The sequence below is a fragment of the Mauremys mutica genome, chromosome 2, assembly GCF_020497125.1.
Source record: "Mauremys mutica isolate MM-2020 ecotype Southern chromosome 2, ASM2049712v1, whole genome shotgun sequence".
Taxonomy (NCBI): domain Eukaryota; kingdom Metazoa; phylum Chordata; order Testudines; family Geoemydidae; genus Mauremys; species Mauremys mutica.
The window spans coordinates 251,954,564-251,966,781 of NC_059073.1; the positions used below are offsets into that span (position 1 = coordinate 251,954,564).

A 12,218-nucleotide genomic window follows, 5' to 3' on the forward strand; every position below is an offset into this window, starting at 1 on the left:
TGATACTGCAAAGAATGGCAATTCACCTGACTATACTAAGGCAATATCCATTTCATATTGTGAATAAAAAACATGGTTAGATTTTCTTTTTGTCAGAGGACCAGAGAAAGCCAAATTGCATTCCTTTTTCCTACTTAAACCCTATATTTGATCATTTCCTTAAATAGGTTTTTTATTTACAGAAGCCCTCTTTAGGAAGAAACACAATGGATAACTGAATTCAAGAGGTCTAGTTAGAGTTCTCCTCCAGCAAGGTTGATAAAAACAACATACAAAAGCCTTCAGTACTGTAAATTTATTCAGCAGAAGATAGTACACAGTAAATTCCAACTATATAGAATTGGAAATTTACATTAAATATGAAAGAGGAAAAAAGAATGAACCTCTGCATTCTGCATCATGTCAGCAAGTTATTTAAAATGCTCAATGAAGGTATTTGTGTGTAAAGAGTTAAAAAAAAATGAAAATCCACCAATCCAGGAAGATGACAGAACTCAATACATTATGAACATTTCCCACAAAAAACTCAAAGGTAAAAAATATGAAATCATTATACTGTTGAACTGATGCTATCTTGGCATTATGCAGTATTTTTAATTTAGAGAACTGTTCATGGAAGAAAGTGTTTTAAACAGCCTGATATTACCTCTCCAGCTTATATACAAAATGTATATTCAGATTTTGCATGAATTTCAAAAAAAGATTGTGCCCGGTTTACTAACTCAAGACTTTTTTCTCCACACCAAGGACATAAAAATGTTCGTATATTACCAGGATATTATAGCAGATTATGCTATGCCCCCCCCCCCAAAATCACATTTTGCATCTTTAAAATACTATACATACTATTTGGATAATAAAGAATTTGTATGCTGTAATTATTTCACATCAACACTAATACCAAATTTCTGCAGTGTCAAGCACTTCCTTTACTTGTGCCACCACTTATATGCATACAACAGATTTAGAAAGAAAATATTTAGGAAAATGGGAATAGAGGAATTTTGTTTATTTTTTTTAAGAGAAAAGTGAGCTAAGATATTAGTTCAAATACATGATTAGGAAGCTAACTATTTAAACTAGATTCCAAAGAAAAGATTTATTAGAAGAGGAAAGGTGACATTTCACATTTAATGAGAGCACAATTGGCAAACATTTCAAAAACCAAAAGTGTTTATAAAAATGTAGTTCTAAAAGGTAAATATGCCAGATTTAAAATATACATATTTTAGTAAATATTTGTGCATTTATTTTTACTGTCTGAAAACTTGCAAAAAAAGAAAAAAAAAAAGAAGCCTGAAGACTGCTGAAAAGCAAAATAAAAGTGCTAATTTATCCTGGAATCTTAGCTTTCGATGAGGAGATTCAACAGTGTCTGTTTTCATTCATTCTCAAATCTACTGTAAGGATGATCAGAATCCTGAAGGAGACCTGGAGAAAAGAGGAGAACATGTATTAATTATTTGTATTACCATAGCATATAGGAGCCCTATTGACGGACCAGGAATTCTGCTAGGTGCTGTACAAATACAGAATTTTTAAAAATGGATCCTAGTCTTAAAGTATAAAATACAACCGCTCATCTATAGTAGTACATTAGAAATAAACTCTAAAGTCATTTTACTTCTCAACCAAAAGTCACGAATGTCACATGAAGAGTAAAACATAAAAGCGAGAGAGCGCTCTTCATGGAAAGTCATTAAGGAGAAACAGTATTTCTCACTTGTGAAGGATACTGTATCTATTTGCCAATTCTTTACTTTATCAAAGATTAAGTGTGGAGATGGCTAAGCAGAAACAGTTTCAAACTGCTCTGCCAATAAATTCATCTTTGCTGTAAGAGGCCCATCTTTTCAAAAAGGTGGGAGGTCATCATGCTGGCTTAATTGTGTTTCACTCTTGAGCAAAAACCTGTCAAGTTCAATCAGTGATACGCAGTAGTTCTGTGACACCAGGCAATGTCCTCTAAGGACAAATACAGATCACCTGCAAACTCACAGAAACTACTGGGGACAAGAATAAAGGTATTACCTAATCCAGGTCACAGTGTGTGCTTTTATCAAATATTTTTAATGTAACCAAAATACAGCCATAGAAAGCACTGCAAAGACATTGTAGCTGTGAACATCTTCTGTAAAGCTTAGTTCAGCAATTGACGTTCCATATAGTGGTAATTTTCAAGAAGACCTTGAGACATCCACTAGCCAGAAGTGCATACTGAGGATAAAGGGGCCCAGAGGGCTCCAGTGACAGACCCTGGCTGTGAAGGAGCAGAAGGTCTTTTGCTATTCTTCATATTGGATTTGACAAGTAATGCCTGGAAAACCTGGAGTACCACTTTCCCTAGCTGCTTTGTCTTGGGCAGGGAAATAGGTTGATGGGGTAAAGCTCTTGACCACATTCCCCTCTTCCCAACAGTCAGTACCAAGGAAGGGGAAGAGGAAAGAAGACTGTACCATTCATTCCCAACCTCCACATTGTGTCCCAGCAGATCTTTATTCACTAGGAGGAGAGGGTGTGTACACATGTTTTTCAGTGTCTAGGTGCTGAGCATTCACTGCTCTGTTTAATGCAAAAAAAGCAAACAGGGGCATGGAGCACTGGTCACAGGTAAGGTTTAAGCAGAGTGCAGTGACTAAGATATCCAACTGCCGGGCAAGACAATATTAGCCAGCTTCACTGGCTAATAGCCAATAAGCTTTCTATTGACAGGGCTTGAAAATGTGGTATTTACAGTAGGCTGAAATGTGATGAAAACAACCATTCCTTTAGGGTTCCCTAATGCCTGAAGGTAACTTATTTACATTAGTGAAAAAACGTCCATACATGGAGAGGAGTGTTTACCTCATTTATTTCCAGGACCACAAAAACTCTCAGATATACAAGTATTTACACTGTACAGATGTTTACAGTGTAATATGATTTATAGGTGTTTGTAATATTTATTTTATTTTACTATTACTTGAATCATTGATAATACAAAGCTTTATTTGCAATACGCAAAACAGTCTCTTATAAATGGTAGGAATGTATGAGATCTAGTGAATTTGATGGACTTCCCTATTATTTACGAATTAAAACTAAATGTTTTCAAATTCTGATTAAATCCTGTACTAAACCAAGATCAATCTTGTATACTTGTTGTGTACAACTTATTTTATAGCCTTCTATCCTTATACTAGTATCAGAAAACAGTTCAATCTTTTAGATCAATTTAATTGACAGAAGTTTTCCATAAACAAGTATGACAGATGTATCTTACTATACAATAATGTATATTTTGAAACTGGATACAGAAGGAATAGAATTTACATTAATTCATTGGGGTTAATCATCATCAAATTTGGCAGCTTGACAGTGAATCAGTAAAATGTAACACTCCCATATGCATGCACTCAAAGTAATGTGCATGGCTTTATAATATGAGTGTGCCTATTTATTTTTTTACATCAGTAATCCCTCTGGAAGTTTCTATACTCCAGTAAACAACTTACCTGATTATATGTAAAATCTATCAGTAGAATAATGTGCACTGCTATAGTACCGTATTGTTCCGAGTATAGGCCGCTCCTGATTATAAGCCGCACCCTTAAAGTTTGGTGCTATTTTTAAAAAAAATAAATTTTTAACTTTTTTTAACAAAGAAAATATACACATTAGTAGAACAGTAAAACAGTATTTTATTTAATGAATAGGAAGACATGTACTCCCCCCCCGCTTTACCGCTCTGGCCGTGCTGCCGGTTTGTTTGTTTGTTTTTTTTACACCTGCTTTCCCGCTTCAGCTGCACCGTTTTTGTTCCCCGCCGCCGCCTTACTGCTCCCGCTGCACCAAGTTTTTTTGTTGTTGTTTCTCCCCCCCCTTTGCAGTTTCAGCCGCGCAGTTTTTCGTGCCCCCCCCACCCCCTGCTCTAGCCGCACTGTTTTTTTTCCCCTGCTTTGCCGCTCTGGGATTTAAAAGGCTCTGGGCTCCCCACCGTGGCGGGCAGCCCTGAGCCCTCTGATTCCCCGCCGCGGCTGGGATTTGAAGGGTTCTGGGCTCCCCGCCATGGCGGGCAGCCCAGAGCGCTCTGATTCCCGGCCGCGGCTGGGATTTGAAGTATTTTTATTGTTTTTTTTTTTTCCCCAAGTTCCTGATTATAGGCCGCACCCCTAATTTAAAGACTTAAATTAGGGGAAAAAGTGCGGCCTATACTCGGGACAATACGGTATATCCTTGGCAATTCAAGCAGGGGAGTAAATTATGGATATATATCCTTATGCAAACTTGAAAAAACTTAAATGAATGACGTTGAATGTAGAGAGGGTTTTTTTTTACATTCTGGATATAAACCTGTCTTGGCAGTAGCTATTTAAGAATAAATAAATTAGATAGCGTTACACAATATTTAGCTATATAAAATTAAGTAGCAATACTAGATATGAACATTTATTTTACTACATTGGTCACTAAGTAGACTATAAATTCTCTGCTCTGATTAGATTGCACACAGAATTCCAAGAACCTAACTTCTAAAGCCTTTTCTTACAGTGAATACAAGAATCAGTGACAAAATGAATTTTGGGATGAAAGGGTCTTTCTGAACAAATAAAATCCTTTGAAGCCTTCATAAAAAAAAAAGAATCTTATGCTAATCAAAAAGGTTCCCATCTGACTAGTTGCCCTAACCAGTGTCTAGATGTGACAATTGCTGCAACTAAAAATGAACACTTAAAACTTATTTTTCCCCTGAAAGGAATTCACACACTTTCTTTAATTTTATTTCTCTGTGTTAAACCTTGCCTGGCAAAGTTCTAATTAACACCTGCCTTTCATAAGATTGGTTTAAAATACATACTTTACATGATAATTCTAAAAGCAGCACAGAATAGCTCCAGTCACCACTGCCATCAAGAATTAATAGATGTGGTATTCTGTCTCCAACAGTGCCAAATCCTTCAGAGGAAGGTATGAAACTCCTATAATGCATTTAACCATATAATGCTGCACAGGGGAAGTATCCCTCTAACCCAAGACACTGATCGTTTAGACCATTAGTCCTTATACTTTACAGCATATGCAGATAACTGCAGATGCTTTCCATAGTGATATTTGTTTTAGTTTTCCTAAACTATTAGGCTTAATATCATATGGTGTAATTTCCACAAATTATTAATATTTTTAACTAGTTTTCACTTGTTTTAATTTAGGATAAAAGGAAACGCCTTGAAAAGGGATACTCAGTATTAGGGTATCTAAATATTTCAGACCTAAATCTATATGTCAGTCCAGTGAGAGTATTACAGGTCACAAGCCTGCCTGATTACAGGGAGAAATTTTAATTTCACAGCACCAAGAACAAAGGCTCCTGAAATGAGTGAAAGAATTTTCATTTACCCTATCCTCCAGAAGACAAGGAATGCATAGAGGAAACAGTATGCCTTCCTTCTCAGGATGAGTAATGTGTCATAAAATACCTCATACGTGGGCCCTACCAAATTCACAGCTGTGAAAAACCCATCATGAACCATGAAATCTAGTCTCCGTGTGAAATCTGGCCTCTCTCACTTCTGTGCTGCCTTCAGAGCTGAGTGGCTGGAGAGCAGCAGCTTTTGGCCATGCACCTAGCTTTGAAAGCAGTGCCACCAGCAGCAGCACAGAAGTGAGGATGGCATGTTCCGGGGGCGCGGGGGAGAATTCATCACTTTTGGGTGGCAAGGTCAGCCTTATGGGTGGGTGACTGCCCAGGACGCTGTGGTCATGGGGTACTGTGTATCCCCTTGCACCCCTCCACAAGCACTGGGCCCAGAGCTGAGGAGGGGCAAGGTTGGGATGCCCCAGACAGGGGCTCCTACCATGTGCCAGACTCCAGCTGCTAGTCCTGGTCAGGGTGGGGAGGAATCAGGCTTCTTCCCCTGCAAGGGCGCCCAGAGGCTGGATAAGACCTATCTCCAGGAATCTCCCCAGCTGCAGGAAGCTTTGCAGCTGTTGGCCAGGAGCCCAGCTCTGAAGGCAGCATTGTCAGAAGCAGCAGTGCAGAAGTAAGGGTGGTACGTTATGGTATTGCCATGCTTATTTATGCACTGCTATTGGCGCTGGCACAAAAGGGTGGTAATGCCATACCGGGCCTCCCTAACTTCTGCACTGCTGCTAGTGGTGCCGCTGCCTTCAGAGATAGCAGCTGGCCAGCTCTGAAGGCAGTGGCACCACCAGCAGCAGCACAGAAGTGAGGGTGGCAAAACTGCGACCCCTCTGTCCCACGAGCCCTTTTTGTGTCGGGACCCCCACTGTGAAACACTGAAATTCCAGATTCAGAATCACAGAATATCAGGGTTGGAAGGGACCTCAGGAGGTCATCTAATCCAACCCCCTGCTCAAAGCAAGACCAATCCCTAACTAAATCATCCCAGCCAGGGCTTTGTCAAGCCTAACCTTAAAAACCTCTAAGGAAGGAGATTCCACCACCTGCCTAGATACCCCATTCCAGTGCTTCACCACCCTCCTAGTGAAAAAGTTTATCCTAATATCCAAACTAAACCTCCCGCACTGCAATTTGACACCATTGCTTCTTGTTCTGTCATCTGCTACCACTGAGAACAGTCTAGATCCATCCTGTTTGGAACCCCGTTTCAGGTATTTAAATATCTGAAAGTGTAAAATGCATCCGACGAAGTAGGTATTCACCCACGAAAGCTCATGCTCCAATATGTCTGTTAGTCTATAAGGTGCCACAGGACTCTTTGCTGCTTTTACAGATCCAGATTAACACGGCTATCCCTCTGATTCTTGTAAAATTTAAGATTTTTTTAAAAACCTATGACCATGAAATTTACCAAAATGGTCTGAATTTGGTAGGGCCTACTTGTATACCTCTCCTTTGTTTTTGTTCATCCCATCCCTACCTGCCACACCTCATATATCAACATTTTTAGTTTTTTTCCTTTTCTTATCTGAGAATGCAGATTGAGACTACCACTAGAAACAGAGACCAGGGGACAGCAGTGAGTTGCTTATATTGGCTCTTCGTGGAGAAGGAGATGACATAGGTGACGGATGGGCAAAAAGGATCCGGGAACCACCAATAATACAACAGGAAAAATTGTCGGTGTGGTGACAGCTGCCACATCTTGGATGTTGTGGCTCAGAAGTGAAAGGATCTGGAGCTGAAAGTCATCAGATAGCAGAATTTAACTAGAGCTCACCCACTGTCTTGAGCTAGGCACAAGGCTGCTTCTCTCCTTGTGGTGGTTTTCCTTTTGATATAGGTGTGAAAACCCAACCTTTGGTTTGGACTTTGAAGTTCAGAGCACAGACTTGTTAGATAAGTCTCCTGAAGCCCATTGTAAGGGCTGACTCAGGCCACTTCTGAACTTGGTCATGAGGAAACAGGCTTGTAAAAACCATAAGCAGATTGCTCCATCTGTTTTTGTCATAGTTTATTATTTTGGCTTAATACTTTGCAACCATTTTGATTTGTTAGTTGGCTTACTCAACTTTACTTAAGAGCTCTTGGATACCTTAAAAGTTGTCAGACTCAAGCACCTTTCTTCAGACAGAGTGAAAGTACAAGGCCTCAACATATGGGAACTGGGCAAGACAAACGTAAATGTCCAAATACCTGTCTCTATAATGTTCACTTATGCTATATGTTGGGTTAACATTTTTATACTGGGATTCTAACCTTTCACAAATACAGTCCAAACATGGGGTTTGATCCATACTTCAGAGTATACACACTGAAAATTAACTATACTAGATTGGTTCTGGGGGAAGTTTGATACATATTTCCCTGTCCTCTTTTCTTACTGTAGGCATACTTTTCTCCCCCATTAAACACAGGTTTTCTTCCTTAAATTTCATATCTCTCAACTCCTAAGTTACAGGCTAATACAAATAAGTATTACAAAATTTGTAAAATAATGATTTAGAAGAGATTCAACTGTTCTGCATTCAGAACGCTACAGAAGGTTAAAGTAAAATATACCCATCTAGGCCAGTATAACTATTTATTGTGAAACTTTTGAACATAAATGTCTTATGTAAAATCAAAGTACAGAAATAGGCTTATGCAGCGTTAGAATGACTATCAAGTGTCTTTGCAGAATTTAAGAGGAAACAAGGAGTGTGGAATCCCAAAATCATGAAGGGGAATCATTGTGTGTAACTGAAGACAAAGGACATTCTTTATCATCTTGGAGAGGTAGGCCTCTTCCACTACCACCAAGCAAAAATCCAAAAGTACAGACAGTAAAGCAGCATATAAGGGTGAGTCTATACTACCTACCAGATCAATCCAGCAGGGGTCGATTTATTGCGGCTAGTCTAGACACGATGAATTGACCGCCGAGCACTCTCCCGTTGACTCCAGTACTCCACCGGAGCGAGAGGCGCAGGTGGTGTTGAGTGGGGAGCATCAGCAGTCGATTCACCGCAGAGAAGGCACTGCGGTGAGCAGATCTAAGTACATCCACTTTAGCTACGTTATTCACATAGCTGAAGTTGCGTAACTTAGATTGATTCCTCCCCCTTCCCCCGTGTAGACCAGGCCTTACTGATGCTATATCAAATGTACAATAGCAGCAAATATGGGGCAATTAAATCATAGTTTCTTTGTATGTTACACAAGCTGGAAAATACTCTAAATTCTGTTTTAAAGGTTTTTAAACCATCAATGTATAATTTGAATAATCATACTGCATTCATATATGCAAGCAAATGAAAAATGACAAATTTTGCAACAAAAACAATTCAAAATGAATATTCCCCATTACTAAAGCTCTATTGCTTCCAGTGCTCCCAAAGGACTATGGCTGAAGTGAGCGACACTTGCAATGCATTATAAATGTGTAATTACCATTTAAATGGGGTAAGAAAAGCTGGTGGGTGAAATGGGAAAAAGGCATTCCCTTAAAGCCAACCAAGGACTGACATTTCAGGCATGAGCATCTTAATTTACAGAGTCAGGTTAACAAAGCCATTGTCATTCTGCCACTCATCTTTGCCTACTTAACAGTGAATCCCCTCTGCAACGTGTAAGAGGCAGTGTAAAATAATCTAGTGTCTCCATAATTTTCTGCAGCAATTTTTATCAGACTATATTTACTAGACAGCTAAAAATGAAGACAGATGCGGAAGATTCAAGGCTGTGCTGAGGACCTGTCTTATGTCTCATTTAATTATTTTTATAATCATATTTAAAGATGAGAATTAGTAATTCAAAGATGAGAATTAGCATTTGTACTTTATTTCGCATACTGAACTATTTTGGATTAGTTTATTTCAGAATAAGTTTCATATATTAGGAGTCATTTGATGTTGCTTGAGGATTTTTTAAAAAAAGATATAACAACCATTTCCTATTCAACCACACACATCTTCATAATCCAGTTTGGTGCCTCTATTGAACAATCTATTCATTATGAGAAACTGCATTTGAGTTGATAACGTAAATAAGTGTCCTCTCAAAATGTGATGAAATTTACACCTTGCAAATAAATCAATTTTATAAAAAAAATGAACTTTTGACATTTCCAAATCTAATTGTTAAACTATTGTGTGGCAACTGCCCTGTAAACAAGTTGTGTGTGCAAATATGGGTACATCTAATGATTTTATTAGGAGTCAAGACTTACACTTGCACACTGGGGGCTGGAACATGATCCCATTGAAGTCAGTGACAGAATTATTGACTTCAGTGGGAGCAAGGTGACACATTGACATGCATGTGATTGAAGAATCTATCTGCAAGTGAACTTGGTAGATTTACAGCCAGAATGCAAGTGATTATAGGGCTCAATCCTGCAAGGCACTGAGCATTCTGACAAGATCCAGCAAAGCATTTAAGCAAATGTTCAACTTCAGTGGGACTACTCCAGTGATTAACTTCAGTGCTGAGTGCTTTATTGGATATTACAGGAAGCTCAGTAACCCACAGGACTGAACCCATCAAGTCTACAGAAACACAAGCACCGTGGGGCCTGGGGGGAAATATTAATCTTAAAACAAAATGCACTGATAATTTTTTTTTATTTACTCCCATATAACTCAAACAAACATTTTTAAATGGAACAGACGTTTGAAGGCCAAGGTCAGTGATGTTATACACTGTTACAGAATCTAAAATTGTGAATTATATACACACTTAAAAATTACAAAGTTTCTGTAACAATTTTCCCTTCTCCTACTCTTAAGGTTCACTAAGGAGCCCATGTTATTGCAAGCTTCCTTGATCCATGAAAATCCCTTTAGCGCTCATCTAAAACACTCCTGCATATGACAGTGGACTTGGTGCAGAACGATGAAGACATTCCCACCTCCTGCCAATCAATTTAACAAGAGACTGGAAATTAAAATGGTTTTGAGTGGCTGGTCAGAGCTCTAAATACAGAATCACTATATTTAATACTAGTGTAATTTACATGATAAAAAACACAGTATCTCTTTTTATCATACATCTTTGAATATATGGCATCAGTACCCCACGAAGAGACCAAATTAAAAAGGACTAAGATTGACAGCTTTGAATAGAAGTCCTCCAGTATGAGACACAACACAGGCAACGGTAGTGCAAAGCTCCCTCATATTTCCCTATTCTCACTACTGTGCCACAAATCTATTTTGGAACAACTAACTGCAGGAATGAAAGTACTTCTGGCTCCAAAATCTCCACTTAATCCTTGTTTTCCTGCTGTGAATGCTAATAAGGATTCTAATTATCACCCACATGAAACTGGACTAAGGCCAGCCAGTCTATTTTACTTAGGCCACTGAACAGTCAAATGGTAGTGACTTTTCATCACTATTAACCTGGACTCAAGATCCTGAGGTGAAAGGGTCCATATTCATTACCAATATGATGGGAATATGCCTATTTAAATTGTGTGAACAGGGAAGAAAACACTTTATTCAGACATTATTACAGTAAGATTAGCATACATACCATATTTCTTGCGTATCTCATCCTGTTTCATTTTTCTTTCATGTTTCCTGCAAAGATTAATAAATATCAGGAACATTTTTATATTTTAGGCTGTTTCAAGACATTTTATAAGCAAAGTATAACAATTGCATTTGGGTCCAAATGGATTTTTTTTTTTAAAGAATACTGCAATAATCATCACTTTCTAAAATAATTTCTAAAGCTTACAGCTCCCAGTTCTAAAACTCACTACAACTCCCCATTAACAAATCAAGCCATCAATTAGGATCATATCGACAAGCAAGGAAACTGAAAATACACTGCTTTAATTACATCCAGGGAACTATCTCATAAATGTCACTATGATGCCCAGCAGGGAATATAGTTGTAAAATTCATATCAGACTGCATGTTGCAGAATGCTAATTCAATATCACAAATCTACAAGAAGAAATTTTATATTAGCATTATTATTTGGTTACATATTACAATAAGTAAAGGAAAATATAGTTGTCTAAACTATACCATCAACTTTGCAAAAGGAGTAACTTTGGTAACCTCTTTTTATATTCTAGTGGAAGAATGCTTTTCTAATTTGTTTGAAATAAATGCTTGGATAACTTTTTTTTAAACAAAATAAAAATACACTACTAGGCTACAGTAATATTTCGGTTTACTGCACTTCCCTTTTTTAACAAACTAAACATTTCAGAAGTAACCACAAAAAAAGGTCTTGCGACTGATGCTGGTACCATCATGCTATTGCTAATCTTTCTCCTTCAGCATATGGAGGAGCAGGAAGATGCTGGTTTGTTAACTGTTAGTATACATGGGGTTGATGAACTCTGATTCTTGTACTCAGTATCAAGACTGAGCTGAGCACTGGAATCTGCAATTACAGACATTGCCTTAAAGTCAACATACCACTTTTTAAACTTCAAAGTCAGCTATACTTTCCTCTATGTAAAAGTCTAAGAGACAAGGCAGGCCAACAGTGACAAACAAATGAACAGGGAATCAGCAGATCAAGGTTCTACCTATGACTTTCTATGTGACAAGTCAACCTCTGTCAATTTCCCCGTCTGTAAGACAGAACATATCAGCTCTCCTATCCTCCACCCCTTGTGTCCAGCAACGTTTTGAGGCTACCTGTGTTAACGTTTGTTAGGCATTAAGTGAAGACATCTTAATGTGCAGCAGTCAAAAAAGCAAAAAAACATTAGAATGTAAAAAAAAAAATGGAGACATACTAAAAATATTATGACATAGGTAGCACTGGTAGTCACTAGTTAACACTGCCTAACAGCTTCAATTGTAAGACC

General features: G+C 38.2%; 1 protein-coding gene across 2 annotated transcripts in view; it reads right to left on the bottom strand.

Moving 5' to 3' along the window:
* Window positions 1-280: 280 nt before the first annotated feature.
* LOC123365129 (pituitary tumor-transforming gene 1 protein-interacting protein-like) overlaps window positions 281-12,218 on the bottom strand; it is a 61,284-nt gene continuing 49,346 nt past the window's right edge. For both annotated transcript variants that reach the window (XM_045007782.1, XM_045007781.1), the window contains exons 6-7: window positions 10,919-10,965; window positions 281-1,431 (exon numbers count right to left, since the gene is read on the bottom strand). In XM_045007782.1, coding sequence (XP_044863717.1) covers window positions 1,382-1,431; window positions 10,919-10,965 — 97 coding nt within the window. In that variant the 3' untranslated portion in view covers window positions 281-1,381. The remainder of the gene's footprint in view (window positions 1,432-10,918; window positions 10,966-12,218) is intronic.